Genomic DNA, 25,304 nt, shown 5'->3' on the forward strand with positions numbered 1-25,304 from the left:
TTTGACCAAATCAATAACTTAATTATAATCTAGGACTAAAGTTCAATTTTGGTCCCCTACATTATCCATAAAATTTTGTTCGGGTCCCATACATTAAGTTTATGACCTTGTTTGGGACCAAAAGGTACCAAAACAATATGTTATGGACCAAAAGGTCACAAACTTAATGTATGGGATCAAAAAGAATTTTAGGGCAAATGTAAGTGACCAAAATTGGACTTTAGTCTTAAATATATGATTGTATTAGTCAATTAAAATCAGGTCTGTATATTTCTAATTACTCCCTACCAATTGTGTGCTCCAGAAGTTAATATTGGAGTTTTTATTTGCCTTTGGCACTCTAACTGTATGAGAATGTTTGCTTCACGTTTGTTTTTCTGTAGGACTTCAGTGGATTGAATGGTTAAAGACCAAAGCAGAAGATATCCTATTTTAGATGATAGATGTATAAAGGAATGTGAAATGTACACTCCTTTTTCATGGTGGATATTTCTTCGCCTGTAATTGAATCAAGAATCTGTCAGCTTTACTTATGTCATTAATCTTGCACAAGTTTACTTTACACTATTTCAGATTGTTTGGTTTATTAGCTAAAAAGTAATTATTAAAAACTGTTTCGCACATTGACTTATTAATATATCTATTGGATCTTACATGTTCATTTACATCGGTCTTTAAAGCTGTTTTGGTGATCTGAAATTGCTTTTCATGTATTAAAACAATGAAAACATGTAATAAATGTTTATAAAATATGAGTAAAAATTACTCCTGTGATATTGATCAATCCAAATTTTATTAAAGTTAGAGGGAAAAATGGGCCAGCTAAAACTATGGCTTTATATGTGTATAGATAGATGGGAAGATTGAGAAGGGAGAAGAACCGATTGGGCCTATTCCATTAGTATGCTAGTTGACAATTTGGGGCTGATTTTATTTAATTGTTGGGCTTTGTTTTTGAGATTTGAGCTAGTAAGGAGAGGCTCTAATTACTTAGTAGTTGGGCCGACAAATTTAGGAGTTGGACTGCCTCATTTAATTAATAGACTGGGCCTAATTAATTTACTATGGACTGGAATTAATTGTAAAATTCGGTTTGGAGCTTGATTATTGATTTAATTCCAGGATAAGTTATTAAGTTTCCAAAGATAGAAAGTGATGAAGTTGGGGATGCGAGGAACCGACCGGCGTTACCCTGCAACGCCTTGGGCGGCCTAAAGAAAATTCGAAGAAAGAAATAGAAGGGATTTTCAAGATCCGTACTTTATTAAATAATTACCCAAGCAATTATTTTCGAGAAAATGGAATTTCTCCGGATTTAGTTAAGTGAATAATTAAATCCTACAACTTAGTAAAGCCGAGAAAGGATTAGAGATTCTATGAGACGAGACTAAGATATAGGTGCTATCCAATAGGATGCATGCATTCTTTTCTCAAGAGAAATATTTCAAGTACTAATTAGGGTGCTATGCTATTTATATTCAAAGGGGATTTTGCTCGAGGGCAAATTGAGGCCAACACGAGAGAAATTTAATTGAGGAATAAGCGTATCAGGTGTGCTTTCTTTTAATATCCAGCACATTAGTGTGGATATAAACCAAATACTTGTGAAATTATGAAATATCATATTTTCTTAAAATGGAGCTGTGATTATTTTCAAGTTGTTGTCATGACATAAAATATTTGTTTTTTAGACCTATATGTTGGGTTGTATGCCTGTTGGTTTTGGCGACCCCAAAACTTTATAACGAATTCGGTTCCCAATAGGACCACAAATCCTATTCGGAATAATGTGCACGAGGGCTGTGAGCCATCCAAGAGGGCTGGCCGGCTATGGTGTCCATGGAAGGTGGCCACCTTCTCGTTACACGACTCTCAGAGATGGTATGAATTTGAAGAACTTAGTGTGCAGGTGAACTTTAAGCTCACAATGAATTTAGTAATCTCGGGCCTTTTAAGAAAAAATCCCGTGCGTTACTGTTCATGGCTTGACAACTATATATTGTATGTTTTGATTTTCGGCACGTGTCCATTGAGTACTCCTGTACTGAGCCCTATATGTATTTTTAAATGTGTAGGTTGAACATCAAGGTGAAGGGGTGATGATCTGAGTCGATGTTAAGTAAATAATCAAGTGGATCTTTCAACGGATCGTGTCTTCATATACGAGGTCGTTTAGTAAGGACTTTTTCCGCTGTATTTTGCTAAGAGAAAATTTTACTCTCTCTCATCATCGAAACTCTGATTTATTTGGATAAGATTGCTTATTGTATTTCTAAGTCCTTGTAATTGAATACTTGGCTCTTATTTTATGATGTCACTTGACTTGGCATTTGAGCGTATTCTTAAGTTCTACCCCTTTTTTCTTTCCCCGTTTCTTTAATCCCTCTTATTAGTCGCGGTTTACCCGCATTTGCTATCCTTAGCAAAATGCGGTTGTGACAACCCTTTTACCATTTATAGTTAAAATGAATCGAGAACTCCTATTCACGACGGACTAAAATAGAAAAACGAGATTCCTATTCATGGACGAAGGGAGTACTTATAAGTTAAATTTTAAAAATATTAGTAACTTATTAGAGCAAACTAAGGAAAATGTCGATGAAATTTTTAAAAAAGAATAAAAAATATTTAAGCTTCTGGAAGTCTTTCCCAACTTAATTACTACAAATCAACAATGAAGTTCAACAAATAACACCGTTTAAGAAAGAATAAAGACCAAAATTGGTTGAGCATAAGCCCATTTTACGATTTTAATTCTAGACATTATCTTTTGAATTTTTGCATCCCAAACATTTCAACTCGAATCACAATCGGTCCAAAATTAATTATTCCGTCAAATTATAACAATCAATGTTTTTAATCTCGATTTTGACCAAATTAAGTTGTTAAGAGCATCAGCAATGGAGGCGTCAAAACCGCGATGCCGATTTTTCCCCGACGCCGGTTCTGACGCCAACCATTGCGACCGGCGTCGGCGAAATCGGCGTCAATTTCGGCGTACCCATGCCGATTCGTGTGGTGACGCCGGTTCTAACGCCGATCCTCACGGCGCCATTGTAGGCCCCGGATCGGCGTCAGACCGGCGTCATAATTTAATTTTTTTTTCGAAAACACTATATATACGCGCTTTGGACGTCATTTTCATTCGCACCACTTGTTTTAACGAGTACTCTCTCTATCTTTCTTTCTGTACAAGATCAATTTAAGAAATGAGTAATGCCGGTGGTAGTGGTGGTGGTAGTGATGGGGATGCTGATGAGTACGAGCGTATGTTGAACAAAGAGCTAGATGCCTATACGAGTCGTGAGGTTGATCGATGGATACAGAGTTATATGCAGCCGCCGGTACCTCGCCCACGACCAGTTGTCCGCCGTCGACAAGTGGTTGATCGTGATCATGTAGCTGCACATCAGCGCCTATTCACAGATTACTTCGCAGAGGAGCCGCGTTTTAACGCCAACCATTTCAGGCGTCGTTTTAGGATAAGGCTGGACTTGTTTATGCGTATTGTTAACGGTTTGGAGCAGCGATATCTGTATTTCCGCTTCAGGCACGATGCGGCTGGCAAACCCGGCCACACCCCTATTCAAAAGTGCACTGCGACAGTCAGGCAGTTGGCCTACGGCACTTCGGCAGACATGTGGGACGAATACCTCCACATCGGTGAGACGACTGCCCTCGAATGTATGAAGTATTTCTGTCAGGGCGTGATTGAAGTATTCGGTGATCAGTATCTCCGAAAGCCTACCCCCGAAGATTGCCAGGATCTGCTGCGGATGCACGGGGAGCAGCATGGGTTCCCGGGAATGTTAAGCAGCATAGATTGTATGCATTGGGAGTGTAAGAACTGTCCCGCTGTCTGGAAGGGGTTCTACACGACCGACTACAAGGGAAAGAATCCCACGATGATCCTCGAGGCCGTAGCTGATTACCGGCTGTGGATTTGACATGCGTATTTTGGGATAGCCGGTTCGAACAACGACCTAAACGTCCTCAACTCGTCGCCCCTTTTCAACAAGCAGTGCCAGGGCGTCGATCCGGCCATCAGTTTTGTCGCCGACGGCAACCAACATGATATGGGCTACTACTTGGCGGATGGGATATATCCTAGGTGGCCCGTCTTTGTGAAGACGGTCCGGTGCGCATCAGATGCGAAGAAGGCCTACTTTGTGACGCGACAGGAGTCGGCGCGAAAGGACGTGGAGCGCACATTTGGTGTGCCTCAGGCGCGATGGGCTGCATTTAAGGGACCAACGCGTTTGTGGCATGTCGACTGCATTGGTGATATAATGTACGCCTGTATTATCATGCACAACATGATTGTCGAAGATGAAGATGTACAACTGACTGATTGGGCCAATGACGATGATGAAGCCGGTCCAAGCCACGGCGTCGCCGCCGCCAACGTACGAGGTGGGGTACCTCACGATGAAGAACCCCTCCTCCAAGCACATGCCGACATGCGTCAGACGGAGGCTCATATTCGACTCTAAAAGGATTTAATTGAAGAGTTGTGGGCGCGGAGGATTGGAAGGCATTAGTTTTTATTTAAATTTATGTATTTTTTTAAATGTATTTTTTTAATTATTATACTTTTTGAAATTTTAATAGTATTATTCAATTTTCCTGTATTTATCTCGTAAATTAAATTCCGTATGTTGCTACAATTGTAAATTAAATTTATATAATTGTTATTAGTGATGTGGATAGGCTATGTGAGAGCTATTTGATGTCCAGTTGCATGTCCAGATGATGTGGCAGGAGGATTTTAGTGCTGGATGATGTGGCAGTGGGAAGGCTATGTGAGGGCTATGGGAGGTCCTAGACCATTGTGGATGCTCTAAGTACTCCCTCTGTCCCTTAAAATTTGGCACAATTTGACCTGGCACGTGTTTTAAGAAATGTAATAGAAAGTAGGTTGAAAAGGTTAAGAAATGTAATAGAAAGTGGATTGAAAAAGTTAGTGATGTGTGAGTCATACTTTTATATATTAGTAATTTTAAAATAAAATGTGAGTGAAAATGAGTTAGTGGAATATGAGGTCTACTACCAAAAATGGTAAAAGTGAAGGTGACAAATTTTTAGGGACGGATGAAAAAAGAAATAAGTGATAAATTTTCAGGACTAAGGGCCTCAAGTAGGGATGTCAATCGGGCCAGCCCACCGGGTTTCGGGCCAACCCTATTCGGGTTGCGGGTCAATCGGGTGCGGGCTAATCGGGTTGTTATTTTTTCGGGTTATAAAAGTTCAGCCCTAACCCTAAAAGCTCGGGTTCCGGGCTAGCCCATCGGGTTAATCGGGTTGCTACCGATAAAATTAACATGCGATCAAATCCAATAAATAATGGTAAAAATTAGTTATATTTATAAAATGTAAAATATTTAATTATAATAAATTTGAGATATATGCGTAAACTCAAATATTAACATGATCAAATACTAATATTTGAGATTTATGCAATATAAAACATAAACATCAAGAAATTTTAAAGCATGTTTAGAAATTAAATATATTTTTTTAGTGAATTTGAAGTTTCTAATTCATTTATCTATTATTATATTAATAAAAACTTAATATATAATTTATATATTTAATATATAAAATGGAAAGTTATTTTTTTCAGTAATCTGTATTATAAAATAACCAATGAAGTGTCGAATTAGAGTCAAACAAATAGAACAATATAAATTTTATCGGGTTTCCGGGCCAGCCCATCGGGTTTCGGGTCTGGCCCTAACGGGTTGCGGGTTAATCGGGTGCGGGCTAATCGGGCTGTAATTTTATCGGGCTGGAAATTTTCAGCCCTAACCCTATAAATTTGGCGGGCTATTCGGGTCAGCCCACGGGTTGCGGGCTAAATTGACATCCCTAGCCTCAAGTATGATTTTTAACTATTTTGAAATTGAAATCATATATTCTAATTTATTTATTCTAAACAAATGAAGTGAATATAAGATTAGGGTTCCCAGCTTCCCCATCCCAGCCGTCAAAGTCGCAATTGAGAACGCCTCCGCCCCCAAATTATTCTCTAATCCGCCTCAGTTATCACAGAATCGAAACGTCTATTTGAATCCCCGTCTGCAGCTAAACGATGAGGTGAAGAATGTGGTGGAGATCATGTTGAGGGGGTAGAAAAGGAATCCGATTCTCGTCGGGGATTCGGAGCCGGAGGGGGCGGCCAGGGAGTTGCTGAGGAAGGTAGAGAGCAGAGAATTTGAGAGGGATGGGATTTTCAAGAATGTAAGTGTGATTTCAATGGTGAAGGGGGTTCCAGTGGAGGAGCTGGGATGGATTTTAGAGAGCAGGATTAGGAGTGGAGGGGTGATTCTTGATTTGGGTGATCTGAAATGGGCGGTGGAGCAGCCGGTGGCGGTGGCGGTGACGGAGATGGGGAAGCTGGTTGCAAGATTCAAGGGAGATTAATTTAAATTATGAAAGTTGTGTTTAGTGAATAAAATAAATGGTAAAAGAGAATAAAGTAAGATAGGGCAGAGATGGTGAAGTCAAAGAAAGAATAAAGTAAATGTGATTAGAGGTTTTATTTTTAGTCAAAAGAGAAATGACTCAAATAACTTGGATAATTCAAAATGAAACACAATTCAAATAACTTGGGATGGATGGAGTAGAATATAGTATGATTCCAATTTCAAAATTAATAAAAGTGAATTACATTTTTTGGCTCTATACTCCAATGAACATTTGCGGTCCCTATAATTGCAAAATATCATTTGCGGTCTCCATACTGTACCAATTATAGTAAAATGATATCATTCTTCCTGAAGCTCTCGGAAATCATTTTTAATATCTGTAACTTGTAAGTTTATACTCTCACATATTCAGCCCTTCTCATTCATTCAACAATGACCATTTACTTTTCTGCAGCAGAATTTTTGTAAGGGATAAACATAATTTGTAAATATTTAGTAAATTTTTGAAAAAGAAAAACTAGAAAAAAAATTGGGTAGGGGCTTAAGCCACACCCTTTTTACTAGTTCCGCCTCCGTGCACACTATAACCAATGCAAACAAAAATTATTCGAATAAAACACAAATCATAATTAAAGTACCCAAACTAAGATAAATATCAAATAAATACCTACTTTTGGAGAGTGGGTGTACAAAAATGCCCTTTAGGTTTTGGTGGGCGTTTTTGTTCGAAAATGTGGTCATAAAGTGAAAAAGCACCTGAAACGAGCAAGTAGTATAGTCTGGGGACCGCAAATGTTCGTCGCTGAAAGTATAGAGCCTAAAAATATAACTCACTCAATAATTAAAAATCATATTTAATAGCTTAATTTGGTCAAAATCGAGATTAAAAACGTTGACGGTTATAATTTGACGGAATAGTTAATTTTGGATCGATTATGATCCGAGTTGAAATGTTTGGGATGCAAAAATTCAAAGATAATGTCTAAGATCAAAATCTTAAAATAGATATATGTTCAGGACCAATTTTGGCCTTTACTATTTAAGAAAATTAGAGCTAGAAGACAAACATGTGCTTGAAAACGAGAGAAAAAAATACTCGAGAGCGCGATCCTTTGTTAAGGTATATAACTGAGATGGGAGGAATATATTTGGAGCTTAGATTTTAATTTCGTATTCTTCTGTTATCCTATTCTATTAGTATATCGAAGTGAGTACTTGGAATTTTGATAATTAACGAATTTGAATTTGAATTTTGATAATTAACTCGTCAATCGAATTTAAATTAGGAGCACTATGGAGTATTCATTTTACTTAATTCTTTGTTAACAGCTTATCTTCATATGGGCTTATCACTTGACTTACACAATTCGAGAGGCAAGTATTCCAACGCAAAAACCAACATTGAACTTTTTCATTAATCATGTTATTACATGATAGCCTCTATAATCTTCAAAAAAATACATTGATCACTAAATGCAACAAATACATTGAAACGAATCAAAGAATATAAACCAAACAAAACTACAAACCTATGTAGCATTAAATTATATCTCATGAGGGCACCCGCAACGCGTGCCGTTCCGCCGGAACGGTTTCGCCGCGGAACGCGTTGCGGCACACCGTTCCGCTCCCATTCCGTTCCGCGTGCCGACGGCACGGAACGCGGCACGGCTTGTGCCGCCACGCGCTCGGGCGACGTGGCGCTCCCCGCTTCGTGCGTGCTTCCCACTCGGGCGACGTGGCGCTCCCCGCTCCCCGATGACGCAATAATTAATTTTTTTAAAAAAAAATATATTTTTATAAATTTTTTTTTAAAACGGTCATATTACCGTTTTTTTAACTTTTTTTAATTTTTTTTATTTTATTTTATTTTCTTATTCTATAAATACACCTAATTTATTACATTTCACACACAACTACACATCTACTCTTCCTAAACCAACATCAATTCCTCTCCAATTTTCTATTTCAATCTCCTTCACAAAATGTCCGGCGACGGGAATTACGGCGGTGGCGACTCCGGTGGGTGGGATCTCAACGCGTTCGGCGATTGGGAGACCATGTACAACACACTAGGTGGTTCCGGGTCGTCGACGCCGGGCACCCAGGGGTCGGCGACGCCGGGTGGGTACCAACCACCCACTTTCGATGTGGATGCCTACGCTCGACCACCCGGCTCGCGGCTTTCTCAGGGTTTGTCCCAGATTCGGGAGGATATCCCCGTAGAACCCACCCAGGGAGGAAGCCGAGGCGGTGGAAGCTCTAGGGCTGCGTCTGAGGCACCCGAGGAGGAGGAGGAGGAGGAGGAACTGGAGGATCTGGGCCGGCATCCGTACAACAACGAAGAAACTAATGCGGTGTACACCGCCTGGCTCACCGTCTCGTACGATCACATCGTCAGGAACCAACAAGCCGCCAAGTGCTTCTGGGAAAAGGTCCGTGATGTCTACCACCAGACTAAGCCGAACGGGGCCCGGAAGCGCAAATATACAATGCTTCGTGCTCACTTTGGCCGAGTCGACGCACAGGTCAAAAAATTTTGCGGCATCTACGCGGCCGAAGCGGCGAACTACCAAAGCGGAGCTTCGGGCTCCGACATTCTGAGGGCGGCTTTGCGCGTCTTCTACCAGGACACCGGTCTACAGTTCAAATATGTTGATATTTGGCAGCTCGTCAAGGACGAGGAAAGGTGGGTCGGCGGTGTCCGCTCGAGCTCGGGCTCAACCTCAAAGCGCACGAAGCACACGGCGAGCGGCCGCTACTCGTCTGGTGACACCGGTGAGGCCAGCGAGGGTACACCGCAGGTGTTTGGGGGTACGGGGGATCCAATGCCCGACGAATACGGGGGATCCAGCCGTGGGCGCCGTCGGCCGCAAGGGACGAAGGCGGCGAAGACGTCTAGAGCGAGGAAAGGCCGAGGCGAATCAAGCCAGTCGGCCTCGGGATCGGGCTCGCGGGGAGGCTCGGACACACTTATGGTGGCGTACATGACCGCCACAATGGCGGACACTTCCCGCTTCTCGTACGCCCAATTCACGGCCTGGTGGAACGGAATTGTGTATATGGCATCACAACTTGGCCTTCCGACTCCCCCTCAACCTCGACCGCCTCCGGAGGATGATTCGCCGGCGGAGTAGTTTTTTTATTTTCCCACGTTTAATTGTGTGTTTTTTATTTTGTGTTTTTTATGTTTTTAGGATTTTAATAGTGTGCTTTTTTTATTTTTTTTAAGTTTAAGTTGAATTTTTTTTAAATGTTGTGTGTTTTTTAATAAAGTGTGTTTGTTTTTTATTAAAGTGTGTTTATTTAAATTGAATTGGGTTGGAAATAAAAAAATGAAATTGAATGAATAGTAATTTAAGGAACGGTTAAGGAACGGTTAAGGAACGAAGGGTTGCAGGTTCTGTTCCTTAGTTAAGGAATGGAGTAAAAAAGTACAGTGGGGCCCTCAAATAGTGGTTTAAGGAACGGTATAGGAACAGCGTTGTGGATGGCCTGACTACCTCAAGCAAATGATATCTGCAACGAATGAAAGAATGATCAATACCATTTTTCTACCTACAAAGAATCGATTATATCTGTTTCTGTTTAAAAGAATAACTGAAGGCGACCACCACCATCAACGAGGCAACGACGACGACGAGCCTCCACCACCATTAACCGGAGCCCACGCTGACACTGCGTAAAGAGGCTGATCCGACCAGTTCAGGGTCAGTGACGAGGACGAGGACGACCCTTGCTGCACTTCCACCCTATAATTGTGGTTAGAAGAGTACATCTTCAACATCATCTGCCCTTGAAGCAGCTCTCTTTCACTAACTCCAACGCAACGAAACCCTCCTTGCTCCATCAGCTGCTGCCACTTGTCAAACTTCTCGTGCCTCTCAAACCGTTTGTCGCCCCTCACAACCTATGATGTTCCTTATTTCCCGCCCGAACATCTCTTCAATCTTCATCCTTGACGGACTCTCCAAGGTGAGGTTCGAATCAATGGAGTCATATACGGCCGAGTAGTACTTGAGTGAATTGAAAAGCCTCGCATCAAAAGTGGCCTCATTGTGTGCTGCTTCCTGCTCGGCCATTACAACCACTTGAGCATTGCTGCTTCTGATCAACCCCAAAAACTCTCTCAACGCGCTGCCTTCGTATAGCATCTTATGCAGCTGAAACACGCTGTTCGCCACCACTGTCTCCTTCTCCTTCACATGAAGCATCCACAGCCTCACATCTTCTAGCCTATCAACCACTGGATGGAACTGAAAGGGGAGATTAAACGCCTCAGCAAACCCGGCTAGCCTATCCCCTGTCTCCATCAGCTCCTGCTTTGACTCACCAATGCCTGTGATCCTCACGTGGCTCGGAGGGCTTGCTCTAGAGGCCAAGCTCTGGAACAAACTAGGCCACTGTAGGCCTTGCTTGATGTCAAAATCAATGATGTGAACCCTGTCCTTCCCTTCCAACGCCCTCAGCAGGATCTCGTTGCAAGTAAAATGCACGAACTTGGTGATCGGGCTCACTTGATTTAAGACCCTCAACGCATCATCATCTACGTGCTCAAGCTCACGAGGAGGCGTGATGTGGAACAGTTGAGGCCATAGCCTTGCAACGCGCAGGGCCAAGGCCTCGGTTGAAGTAGGCGATGAGGCGATGTAGAGGGGAACCTCGTGGGGAGGCAAGCTTGCCGAGCCTAGCAAGGCAATGGCTGGCTGCAGCAATGTTCTTGGAGCCTATTTGCTCAACACAAGCCACAACTAAGTCGATCAACTCGACACACTCATGCTCCCTTTGGCTACTCCCATTGTGCCCCGCCACGACCTCGCTCGGATTGCGAGAAGACGAGCCATTGCCAACGGCCTCACGCTCGACCGTGGGGTTACTACTGCCCAACCCAAGAGCCAGGCTGTGACTACCCGAGGAAGTGCTCGAAGAACCCGAGGCTGAGACCTCCCTGTGAGGATGCACATCCTTAGACATCCCTGAATCAGTAACCTCAGTCACAACAGAATCAAACCAAGGGACGTTCGACAAAGGCGGGAGAGGAGGCAGGTCGAAGAACCCCCTCTCGTCTCTCTCCTCACCTGAGCATGAGAGAGAGAAAGGCACCTGAGGTGTAGCTGCATGTAACCAGAAATCATCACTGCTCAAAAACTAACCTGATTCTTCCTCAGATTTACCATTGCCACTTTTCCTCTTTTTCACTCTGCTCATGTAATTACTCCCTTCATCTGTAGCTGCATATCTCTTCTTACTCCTCCCCCAAAACTCACCCCTTCTCTCTGCTGCAACAGGAGGGAGCTTGATGTTCTGCCTCAGAGAACTCTTGGACTCAATACCCTTATCAACTGAAATCCCAACCTGCCTAACTAGCTGCCGTCGCGACGCCTCTTTCCGACCGAAGCTACATGGCAAATCCAACCTCTGTGTGCTCATGGCAGGTATATGGCAAGCTTGAAACTGTGCAGATGCTTCACTCCTCAATCTATGCCTTGGTGACAGCAATGTAGAAGAACAACCAGCCAACATTCTTCACACCCTAAAACCCCCAAATAGTGTTGTTCCTTCACTTTTTTTTTTCCTTCTTCCTTGTCTAAAACTCCAAATGCACTCACCCTTTTCTATCAGAAATTTCCACTCCAGGTTCTCTATGATTGTATACTTCCCAAACTATGTGACAATTTACACTTACAATCATATATGCCAAGAAAATTGTATTATATGAGGAGAAATCAAGAAAAACGGAACAATGTGTGCTATAGTGAGTGTGTGTGAGTTTCAAGGAAATGAAAAAACCAAGAAAGAATGAAAAAAAAGGGAATCCGATGTCCAAACAAATCGAACAAACCTCTCAAACCTCTCCTCTCTCTCAGTGTGTGTGTGTGTGTGTGTGTGTTTATATATGTTTTTCTGTGTCCTATATGAATGCTCAGAGATGCTTATATGATATGTGCAGTAAAGAATCGAAAGAATTTATGATAAACAAATTGAAAACAGCAACGCCACCAAATCAAAAAATCAAAGAATTTAACAAATCAGTACATCAACATTCAAACCTATCTAGAAAGAGAAAAATGATAATCGGATTCCTCGACATTCAAAGCTGAAAAATCATTCGCAAGAATCGAGATTCTCCATCAAACCAGGCAAGAAAGCAGTAACGAAGCATTCGCATCTCCAATCAATTTTGCAGCTGAAAAACACAGAAAATGAATGATGATCAATACTTTTGTTAGGGAATGAAAAGTGAAAGTACGAACAATTCAAGAATAAAAATATTTATTTTTAACAAAATAAGAGAAATTTCAGAATAAGGGGTTAAATTCGCCGACCTTTCGTAATTAGGGATTCAATTCACTGGCCTTTCGTAATTTAGGATCGAGGCAATGCGTATTCTCCATAATAAGGGATTTGTGATATTTTATCTTATTTATGCTCGTTTTTAATATTATTTCTCTCTAATCATTTATCAATTGCCTAAATTACCCCCTTTAAATTTTTACCTAAATTATACTTCATAAAAATTTCAGCAACCTAAATTCTATTTCATAAAAGTTCGCCGTTTCATCTCCTCTTTTCCTCACTCTGCCCGTTTCACCTCTCCCCAATTTTTTGGGATCTATTTTTCAGCGCATGAAATTGGAGCAGTATATACAATTAATTATTCTTGAGTATTCACGGTGATGATTTTCTTCGACCTAATTTGTTTTTAACTGTCGGTGCACATAACCTAAATACATCACCTAAATTTTTGTCCGTCATATTTGTCTCACAATAAATAAATGTTTCTAGATTGCATATGATTAAAAACTAGCCACTTTTTCAGTTAATAGCATAGTTTGTTAGTTAAAAGTGATTGATAAATGCTTTTGAACACAATTATTAATTAGAGTATTAATTAAGGAACTGTTCACGTAAATATATGAGTAAATAGCAAGCATTTGGTACTAGCTCTGAACGTATGGGATTCCAACATAATTCAAACTTTTACTGTATCAAGCAGGCTTTCTTAATCTCTTCTCCCACTATATACTTAACAGGTTAAGAGTGTGCTTGATCCTTGTGAAGATGAAAATAATGATAATCAAGATGAAGTAATAAGCTTGGGAGCTGATTCACTCCAAAAAGATGGAGATAGTGAATAGGACAGTGAGGTATTATTAGGTTGATTGCATTTTGGTTCTCTTGTTTCAGTGATTTCTGGTTGTTGTAAACTGAAGTACAATCATCTTGTTTGGATATATAAGAACTTGTCTTTTTTTCTTCTAATTCAGACGAGTAATTCAGATGCTGAAATTTTTATGAAGTATAATTTAGGTAAAAATTTGAAGGGAGTAATTTAGGCAATTGATAAATGATTAAAGGGAAATAATATTAAAAAAGAATATAAATAAGATAAAATATCACAAATCCCTTATTATGGAGAATGCGCATGCCTCGATACTAAATTACGAAAGGCCAGCAAATTGAATCCCTAATTACGAAAGGTCAGCGAATTTAACCCCTTATTCCAAAATTTCTCACAAAATAAAGAGACTTTTATACTACTAATATAAGAGAAACTTTCTTTCTAAAAAAATTAATAGCGCTCATAAGGAATCTAAAATTAAGATCAATTCTTAATTATTATTAGATTAGCGATATAATAATAAGTATTTATATTTTAAATTTAAATAATTATTAAATTAAATTAATGGATATTAATGTCAATTCTCTCTTGCTAAAATTATTCCAAAACTTTAAATTTATGTAACTCTCTCGATTTAAATTATTTTTTCACAAAAAATATATCAAATTAAAAGTAAATTTATAAGGAGTCTAACGAGATATCAATTGCATATGCTCCAACGACGTTCGAATGATGAAATCTGAGAATTTTTATTTCAATTTTCGTATATGTGATAAACAGATTTTTTCAACAGATACATCAAAAAATTTCAATATAATGCATGTAAAATCTCAATAAAACCTTGTAAAATCTCAATAAAACTGTGTTGATATTTTCGTATACTTGTGTTGAAATATTTATGTCATTGTCTTGATATTTTTAATACACTATATTGATATAAATAAAAAACATGAAAATTATGATATGATATCAGAATGACAATCTTACCCTTTGTTGATATTTTGTCTGCTATTTATTGAAATTCGTAAGGTTTAATCTCATCCATTCATTATAAATCTAAGAGTGTAGATTTTATATTAATTTTGGATTATGATGCTATAAGCAATAGAATAGGCCCCCTTCTTCCCTTCTTTAAAAATACTTCTATTCCATTTCTTTTCAAGTCTCTTAAAAGTAGAATTTTTTTAATTTTAGAAAGCATATTCTCTGTAACGAGGTAAGACTCATTCTTTATTAATAATATTTTATTGTTTTTCATCTTTTTCTATTTTATCAATAATGTATTAAGTTTATGTTATTTAAAAATATTTTAATTTAAAAGACGGAAGTATATGCTACTATATATTTTATGAACAAAGTAAAAAGAAAAATATAATACTCTTCATCAATTTTTTAATCATTTTACTCTTTATTTACACTAAAACAAAAAAATCGGATAAGGACACTTTTAATGCTATTAAGGACTGTAATTTGTGTGTCTAATTACACCACCAACGCTTCATAAAGTGTCCTTATTATTAGTGTTCCAATTAAAATTAGAGGACACAAATGAAGCGTCCTATAAAAGTAAAAGATTATGATAATTAGTCTTTAATTTAAAAACGTTTTCTTTTGTGTTTAAATTATATAGTAGTTATTTTTAAAATTTACAAACACTAGTAATTACGTCTCGATTTTTGTGTCCCTAAAAGATACTCCCTCCGTTCCCCAAAGTTTGTCCCAGTTTGAACCGACACGGGTTTTAAGAAATTTTTTGTACTTTGTATTAAATGGAAGTGTGTAGTGGAATAAGGATCCTACATTGAGAATATTGAGGAGTGTATTTACTGTTCATTTTTGGAAAGATTCTAATTGGGACAAACTTTGTGCAATGAACGAAAATGGTAAAATGGGACAGACGAACTGAGTGAGTAAATTTTTTTATTAGTGTTACCATTAATTGTCTCACCATACTAATTGGTTTTTATTCAGTTTTGATTCTTTATCCTCCTAACACATGGCCAGACGTCTCGTTTTAAGGATTTTATATAATGAGTTACGTGTTTAATTTGTCTAATAGTATTAGCATAATTTGTATAACTATCTAAATATTTGCACTTTGGTGCAACTTATATTTTCATGCTTTAATATTAATAAATTAAGAAGTATATTGAGTTTTAAATTGATACGTTGTTGTAAAAAATAGTGAGTTTTAACAGTATATATCATATTTTTTGGAAAATTTTTATTTATTTCTTTGATTTACTAGTGTAATTTGGAAAGGCGTGAGGTCGTTAAGAGCATCCACAATGACAATAGCTCAGCCATAGACTAGCCACAAACTCCTCTTGCACATCATCAACACTAAAAACTCCTCCTGTCACATCATCAGGACAAGCAATAATCTAGCCATAGGCTAGCCACAATAAACAAAATTATAAAAATAACAATTACACAAAATACGGAATTCAACTTACGACACAGATACGGGAAATGCAATAATTTTATTTAAATAAAAAAAAGGTACATTAAAAAAAATTACATAATTAAAAAAAAACTAACGCCGTGCAGTCCTCCGCGCCCACAACTCTTCAATTAAATCCTTTTGGAGTCGAATATGAGCTTCCACTTGGCGCATGTCGGCATGTGCTTGGAGGCGGCCGACTTCATCGTGAGGTACCCCACTTCGTACGTTGGGGGCAGCCACGCCATGGCTTGGACCGGCTTCATTATCGTCGTTGGCCCAACTAGTCAGTTGTATACCTTCATCTTCGACAATCATGTTGTGCATGATAATACAGGCGTACATTATATCAGCAATACATGCGTGCATGAAAATGACGTGCAAATCACGTATATATAGTGTTTCGAAAATTACATTAAGCTGGCCGATATCTCGCCGATCGGGAGCCTGCAATGGCGGCCAGCCGATCGGCGAGCGCATCGGCCAGCGCTCGGGAATTTGGCGCTGGCCGGCTGCAATGGTTCGGCGAGCGGATCGGCCAGCGCCGAGAATCGGCTAGCCGGTCCGCTCGCCGCCATTGTGGATGCTCTTGGGCATAGCAGTACGTAAGACAAAAAAAATACTCGTACTATAATATCTTTAACTAATACTTGTTCATGGTGGAAATAATATGTTTGTGTGGTGGAAATAATGATGTAATATGATTAGTGAAATTAAAATCATTTGGTAATTGGTTGCACTAACTCATACCATTGTTTTGCATTGTTTCTATTTTTTTATAGATAAATAGCTTGTCTGATTATAGCACCCAATGCAACACATAAGTATGATAAAATAGTTGACGACGAAGATTTCGATGAGAACGCACCAATTATCAATTTGACTAGATAAAGGACACAAGTTGATCTTTGATGCATTATCTACACACGTATGATAAAAAATAAAAAACTTTGTTATTTTATAATGGAAGTTTTGTTACATCATATATTGACATGATATAACATATTATGTGATGAAAATTGGCTTCGAAGAAATGAAAGTTACTTAAACTCAAATGAATATAATGCGAGAAATGTATATCCCACAAAATTTGAAATATTAGGGAAAACATTGCACTTCATATTGTAATATACTTATATTTTGGTAGTCTCGTTTGAACTCCTACAATTATAATTATGTTAATTTGTCTTTATCTTTTTTTAAAAAATTCTTTAAAAGCTGCTATATTCTTTATTCTGAAGAAAATATAAGAGCATCACTTTTGTTTTTCTCGATATTATCAATTCTTTCGACGCTGATTTTACTTTACTCAACAATCACTTATCTATCCATGGTTTTCATCAATGTTCTTCTAATTCATTTATCTCTCTCATGTAAATCCTACTACCAATACTATAATTACTTTTGACAACACCGACATAATATTTCACAGTTATTAAAATTATATTTTGGCCGCCAAATATTAAATTCTTGACTTCGCATTTGAATACTGATTCCGTAATTTTGGAAGGTGCAATCTATGACTAATGTCATGCATGCTATTTGCTTATAGGCTTAAAGACTTTCTTATTTACTCTATCCGTCCGTGAAATGTTGTCCAATTTTACTATTTTGGTCCTTCCGTAAAATATTGTTCACTTTGCTTTTTTTCTTTTTTTGGTAAATGGACCTCATTTTCCACTAACTCATTACACTCACATTCTATTATAAAACTAATACTCCTTTCGTCCCGGCTAAGATGACACATTTCTTGGCCGGCTTTGAATTTTAGTAGTTATTGGTTAATGTGATTAGTTGAAGAGAGAAAATGTGGGTGTAAGTATTAAAATAGAGAGAGAAAGAAAGATGAGTATTTTAACAGGAGTGAGATAAAATGGTTGGGTGTATCAATAGGAGAGATAAAGTTTTCAAAAAAGGAAATGTGTCATCTTAGTTGGGACAAACTAAAAAGGAAAAAGTGTCATCTTAAGTGGGACGGAAGGAGTACATAAATGTGAGGCCTATATTCCACTAACTTTTTCACTCACTTTTCTTCACATTTCTTAAAACCCTTGTCGAATCAAACATGGACAACATTTTGTGGACAAAGGGAGTATCTATTAGCATCACTCCATGTTTCTTCATTAGTGATATGCTTTAGTACCTCTCTTCCATTCCATGTGTTATCGACTTATCGACAATGAGCATAGTGTTGATAACACTTCTGAGCTTCAATCGTTACACCTATAATTACTGAAATATTCGCCTGATAATATCCTAAGAGGTAAAATCAGAAATATCCTAACAATAAATATAAACTGCACAATAAATAAGGATATCGAGTGGTAAGTAATTAATCTACAAGGTAAAACAATCAACTATTCCAATGAAGAAACCAACATAGAACTTGTTCATTAATCAAATAATTCATGCTAATATTACATATGACACAGCTTCAATAATCTTGAAAGAAAATACACCGATCACTAAACTCAACAGACACATAAATGAATCAAAGAATATAAACCAAAAGACAACTACAAACTATTTATGAAATTGTAGTATATCTCTTGGCCACCTCAAAACAAATGATATCTACAACGAATGAAAAGAATGATCAATACCACTTCTCTACCTACGAAGAATAGATCGCAATCTGTTCCTGTTCAAAATAATGACTGATGACAACAACCACCAAGGCAACGACGACGAGCCTCCACCACCATTAACCGGAGCCCACGCTGACACTGCGTAAAGAGGCTGATCCGACCAGTTCAGGGTCAGTGACGAGGACGAGGACGACCCTTGCTGCACTTCCACCCTATAAATGTGGTTAGAAGAGTACATCTTCAACATCATCTGCCCTTGAAGCAGCTCTCTTTCACTACCTCCTACGCAACGAAACCCTCCTTGCTCCATCAGCTGCTGCCACTTGTCGAACCTCTCGTGCCTCTCAAACCGATGTCGCCCCTCACAACCTATGATGTTCCTTATCTCCCGCCCGAACATCTCTTCCATCTTCATCCTTGCCGGACTCTCCAAGGGGAGGCTCGAATCAATGGAGTCAAACACGGCCGAGTAGTACTTGAGTGAATTGAAAAGCCTCGCATATATACCCCCTCTTGTAGTATATTTTACTATCTTCCACAGATTGATTATCGATAAATCTCTATAACCTAATACACTACGCACTTTGATTAATTGTAATATGTCCTGGAAACCTAATTTGATAATTTTTACACTTTCTGAAAAAATATGATATCGAGAGGCAAGTAAGTATTACAACGCAATAACCAACATTGAACTTTTTCATTAATCATGTTATTACATATGACAACCTCTATAATCTTCAAAAAAATATTTCGATCACTAAATGCAACAAATACATAGAAACGAATCAAAGAATATAAACCAAACAAAACTACAAACCTATGTAGCATTAAATTATATCTCATGACTACCTCAAAGCAAATGATATCTGCAACGAATGAAAGAATGATCAATACCATTTTTCTACCTACAAAGAATCGATTATATCTGTTTCTGTTTAAAAGAATGACTGAAGACGACCACCACCATCAACGAGGCAACGACGAAGAGCCTCCACCACCATTAACCGGAGCCCATGCTGACACTGCGTAAAGAGGCTGATCTGACCAGCTAAGGATCATAGACGAGGACGAGGACGACCCTTGCTGCACTTCCACCCTATAATTGTGGTTAGAAGAGTACATCTTCAACATCATCTGTCCTTGAAGCAGCTCTCTTTCACTAACTCCAACGCAACGAAACCCTCCTTGCTCCATCAGCTGCTGCCACTTGTCAAACTTCTCGTGCCTCTCAAACCGTTGTCGCCCCTCACAACCTATGATGTTCCTTATTTCCCGCCCGAACATCTCTTCAATCTTCATCCTTGACGGACTCTCCAAGGTGAGGTTCGAATCAATGGAGTCAAACACGGCCGAGTAGTACTTGAGTGAATTGAAAAGCCTAGCATCAAAAGTGGCCTCATTGTGTGCTGCTTCCTGCTCTGCCATTACAACCACTTGAGCATTGCTGCTTCTGATCAACCCCAAAAACTCTCTCAACGCGCTGCCTTCGTATAGCATCTTATGCAGCTGAAACACGCTGTTCGCCACCACTGTCTCCTTCTCCTTCACATGAAGCATCCACAGCCTCACATCTTCTAGCCTATCAACCACTGGATGGAACTGAAAGGGGAGATTAAAAGCCTCAGCAAACCCGGCTAGCCTATCCCCTGTCTCCATCAGCTCCTGCTTTGACTCACCAATGCCTGTGATCCTCACGTGGCTCGGAGGGCTTGCTCTAGAGGCCAAGCTCTGGAACAAACTAGGCCACTGTAGGCCTTGCTTGATGTCAAAATCAATGATGTGAACCCTGTCCTTCCCTTCCAACGCCCTCAGCAGGATCTCGTTGCAAGTAAAATGCACGAACTTGGTGATCGGGCTCACTTGATTTAAGACCCTCAACGCATCATCATCTACGTGCTCAAGCTCACGAGGAGGCGTGATGTGGAACACTTGAGGCCATAGCCTTGCAACGCGCAGGGCCAAGGCCTCGGTGAAGTAGGCGATGAGGCGATGTAGAGGGGAACCTCGTGGGGAGGCAAGCTCGCCGAGCCTAGCAAGGCAATGGCTGACTGCAGCAATGTTCTTGGAGCCTATTTGCTCAACACAAGCCACAACTAAGTTGATCAACTCGACACACTCAGGCTCTCTCTGGCTACTCCCATTATGCCCCGCCACGACCTCGCTCGGATTGCGAGAAGACGAGCCATTGCCAGCGGCCTCACGCTCGACCGTGGGGTTACTACTGCCCAACCCAAGAGCCAGGTTGTGACTACCCGAGGAAGTGCTCGAAGAACCCGAGGCTGAGACCTCCCTGTGAGGATGCACATCCTTAGACATCCCTGAATCAGTAACCTCAGTCACAACAGAGTCAAACCAAGGGATGTTCGACAAAGGCGGGAGAGGAGGCGGGTCGAAGCACCCCCTCTCCTCACCTGAGCATGAGAGAGAGAAAGGCACCTGAGGTGCATTAGCATGGAACCAGAAATCCTCACTGCTCATAAACTGACCTGATTCCTCTACACATTTCCCATTGCCATTTTTTCTCTTCTTCACTCTGCCCATGTAGTTACTCCTTTCATCTGTAGCTGCATATCTCTTCTTACTCCTAGCACAAAACTCATCCCCTCTCTTTGCTGCAACAGGAGGGAGCTTGATGCTCTCCCTCAAAGAACTCTTGGACTCAATACCCTTATCAACTGAAATCCCAATCTGCCTAACTGGCTGTGGCCGTGACGACGCCTCTTTCCGCCCGAAGCTACAAGGCAAATCCAACCTCTGTGTGGTCATGGCAGGGATGTGGCAAGCTTGAAACTGTGCGGATGCTTCACTCCTCAATCTATGCCTTGGTGACAACAATGTAGAAGAACAACCAGCCAACATTCTTCACACCCTAAAACCTCCAGTTCCTTTCCTTTTTTCTCTCTCCCTTGTCTAAACTCCTAATACACTCACCCTTTTTTATCAGAAACTCCCTCCTCCTGCGGCACCCACGCCGCTGCTTCTCGTCTTTCTCTCTATGTTTCTCGATGTTTCCTCAGCCCCTCCTCCTGCGGTACCCACGCCGCTGCTTCGCCACCGGACGCCATCCCTTACTACTTCAACACAAAAATTAATCAAAGATTAAAAAACTGATAAAAGTGATCGACACGACACGTGGACAAGAAGTAAGAGAGAGAGAGAGAGAGACGAGAAGCAGAACCAACGATGAATTGAAGGCTCCGTTCTCATATGAAGGAGGAGACTGAGAAAGATTTGAGTTTTGTTTTCATTGAAGAGTCGGCATCATCGAGTGCGGGCTGGTGTTGGGGATACTCTAGGCCTAGGGAGAACCAATGTTAGGGAAATTTGTCGATTTGAAGGTGGGCCCGGGAGCGAGTGGGCGGTGAATAACGGGCAAAAAAACGGGCAAAAAAATAACGGGCAAAAAAATAACGGGCAAAAAAACGGTAATGTTTTGCACTTTGCAGGCATAATATGCCGCACGGTGGTATTTTTATAAATAATTACAAAAGTTAAAGTAGTAGTAGTAGTAATAGTAATAGTAATAGTAATAGTAATAGTAATAGTAATAGCTAATGCTAAATTGATATGACGCAATAGCCCTTTCTCACTGTTTCGAAAAATATTAGTAATAATTTGACTTCAAATTTATATAAACAACCTTCTCTCTCCATAATAATAATAATGACAAATATTTATTTTTAAGAAAAATAATAACAAATCTTTAAATTATGCACGATTTTCAATACTTTAAAACATATTATATATATATATATATATGGTTCTGATTAATAGAAATTTTTTAGCCTAACTGAGAATTGAAATGCATTATCAGGCACTCATTTTTATTAAATGAGTGGTCCAGAATTTGCCACATGAAAATTTTTTTTAGATTAATTAATTATGAAAGGGCAGAATGGTAATTTCATCTCAATAAATACTTTTTTATTAATTTTGATTTTTTTAAATAAATTTTTTTAAAAAAATAATTTTTTTTGTCAACTATATATACAATTAATGTCAACTACACACATATAATGTCAACTATAAGTTGTTGACATTTGATGTGCAAGTTATTGATGATAATACCCCCAAGTTGACATAATCCACTTGCAGTTGACATTTCAAAAATGTTGTGGATGAGTGGCTGAAAATGCATCTCAATTCTCAATTAAGTTAAAAAATCTCAACCTAACAGGACCCTATATATATTGATATATTAGAAATAAATCGTACCCTTAGTAGAAGATATTAATATATCATAAATAAATTATGCTAATAAGTATGTACGGTTGCATATAGTTAATATATTTTACGATCAAGTCAAATAAGATTAACTAATCTTATACACAATGTTACTCCTAGCTATTCTAATTTTGCTAGTCATTTTTCATGAATGTGCAATGTTATAAGTATATAATTGTATTGCATACCATAAAATTACACTATAATTGTACTACCATATAATCAAAAGTTTGATTTCATTTATATATGTCACATATTAATATTATAAATAATTATATATTTAAGATACTACTAATATATTCCCACAATGTATTATGTAAAATATATAATTTTATCACATTACAAAAATAACTACACTATATTATATAACTATCATTATTGTCAAAATAACTATCATATGACATAAAGCAATTATATACCAATAACTAAACTTGATGATAATAATAATAATACTTCCTTCGTCCACACAAAATAGTCTCGTTCGTGGATGGCACATGCCAATTAAATTAATAAAAATATGAGTTTGTCAGAGGGAGTAATAACAATAATAATAATAACATAGAAGTAATAATATTAACTTACATAGATAACATATCTAAAGGTCATAGTACCAATAGGGTGAGTGTGGCCATATATCCATAATGATATATTATGAATAAAACACGATACTTAGTTGATAACTACAATTAAATAATAGTTATTAGATATTCAAATCAAGGGTTTAGATCATCAGCTTCGAAATGTCAATACGATAAAAAAAACATCAATAACATCAAAAACATCAAAAACATCAATAAAAAAAAAAACATCTTGCCCGCACGGGCTTAACTCAATTGGTTCCTGGGTGGTAGATTGTCCCTAAGCAGACAGGATCGAATGCTGGCAGCCGCAGTGTGGGAGTTTCACCACTGTGGTGGCTCCTTGTGTGCTGGTTACCAGTGTAAGTTCCTCCCACCTAATGGGCCGCTGAGGTACCGTGTTTGAACCCCTCCATAGCGATGTCGGGCCGGGTTATGGGGGCGCCTGGGGTAAGCGAATCACCTTTTGTCCCTAAGATAAAAAAAAACATCAATAAGGGTATTAATGTCAATTTACAACAAATTAGTAGGTGTAACTAACTTTTGAAAAATATCCCATAACTTTAAACCGCATATAACTTTTTCGATTTAAATTATTTTTTCGCACAACATATATCAAATTAAAGATAATTTCATAAGGATTCTAACGAGATCTCATTTGCATATGTTTCGATGTCAAAATTTGAATTTTTTTTGAAAATTTTCATAAATTTCGTTAACAGCTTTATATCAATACACGGCAAATAATATGTCAATACAATGCTTGACAATGTCAATATGAAATTGTATTGACTTTGCCATGTCATTGTGTTGATGTATTTCATACACTGTATTGACATTGTATTTCTAAACCCTAAATTTGATAGTTGCTATTATCTTTTTAATAATAAAAAATGAAAAACGAAATTACACATGTCAAATTGTAGACCACCAGATTTCTAAAAATCCCATGGCCTTAAATTAGTTGTAGTTAGCAATTAAATGATGAGTTAGCAATTGATCACTTCCATCATTATTATATAGTTTCATTGTATATTATGATTTATGACACACATTAGAAATTTTGTTACGAATACATACTATAGGCTATATTAATAATACCGATAATAATATTAAAAATACAAAATCATATTATTATGTACTATTGCTAATATATGGTACTATTACAACATGGTGCGATGTAATATTATGAGCTATTATTATTGTCGCAATTATCCTATTATTATTTTAGTATATATATTTGAGTTCATTGTCCCAATTTAAAATTTAATAATAAAAAAGATAAGTAATTAGGTGAATCTCATATCCAGCTACGCTCATGAAGACTGCGGAGGCATCCAGTGCAGAGAAAATGTGGATTTGTTGTAGGATTGACGCAATGAAGTAGATTTGTGCTTCATAGTTTTTACTTCGATAGTTTAATTTTTCAATTTAAGTTTGAGATTATTGTTATTTACTTAATTTGAGTAATAGTACTATTTTATTTTTAGTTTATGATTAAGTTTATTAGTACTATTATTTTTATATTTCTTTAGTAGGTATTATTATTATTATTATATACCATACCTTATTAGACTATTATGATATTACTGTCTAGTGTGTTAATAATTTAATATGGTTACATTCTCAATTATTTAGATAAAACTAAGATTAATAAAAAAATATCATTAAATTCAAAATCAAAATTAAATCTCCAATCGAATGAAGTTTATTCGTTTCATATACTAATGGAGCATCTCAAATGGTAGATTTATCTAAAATTTTAGAACTTTATTATAAAATTGTAATTATTTTAATGTGCACATAAATATTTTATTTTAATAAATATCATAATTTTATTAAACTGAAAATTTAATTTAATCATAATATATAATATATACTCTAAAATAAAAGATGAATAAACTAGAAAAAATATGA

The 25,304-nt window shown here is 38.1% G+C and overlaps 1 protein-coding gene and 1 pseudogene across 4 annotated transcripts; both read right to left on the reverse strand.

Annotated features, from left to right (window-relative positions):
* Window positions 1–9,884: 9,884 nt before the first annotated feature.
* On the reverse strand, window positions 9,885–12,632 carry LOC121767163 (annotated as a pseudogene).
* Window positions 12,633–19,252: 6,620 nt separating this feature from the next.
* On the reverse strand, window positions 19,253–21,892 carry LOC121768051 (scarecrow-like protein 28). 4 transcript variants are annotated; one of them, XM_042164397.1, is made up of 2 exons: window positions 21,752–21,892; window positions 19,253–21,656 (listed from the first exon to the last, which is right to left on the reverse strand). In XM_042164397.1, the coding sequence occupies exon 2, from the start codon at window positions 21,442–21,444 to the stop codon at window positions 19,552–19,554; it is 1,893 nt and encodes a 630-aa protein (XP_042020331.1). In that variant the 5' UTR covers window positions 21,445–21,656; window positions 21,752–21,892; the 3' UTR covers window positions 19,253–19,551. The 4 variants fall into 4 exon arrangements, with proteins under 4 accessions (XP_042020331.1, XP_042020332.1, XP_042020330.1 ...); XM_042164398.1 differs by having other exon boundaries at window positions 19,253–20,903; window positions 21,072–21,892; XM_042164396.1 differs by having other exon boundaries at window positions 21,768–21,888.
* Between the last annotated feature and the right edge of the window lie 3,412 nt (window positions 21,893–25,304).

This window comes from Salvia splendens, chromosome 15 (genome assembly GCF_004379255.2).
Source record: "Salvia splendens isolate huo1 chromosome 15, SspV2, whole genome shotgun sequence".
Classification (NCBI taxonomy): Eukaryota; Viridiplantae; Streptophyta; class Magnoliopsida; order Lamiales; family Lamiaceae; genus Salvia; species Salvia splendens.

Bases quoted from the DNA above. Each gene is read 5' to 3' on its own strand.
- LOC121768051 (XM_042164397.1), bottom strand. From the start codon at position 21,444: ATGTTGGCTGGTTGTTCTTCTACATTGTTGTCACCAAGGCATAGATTG.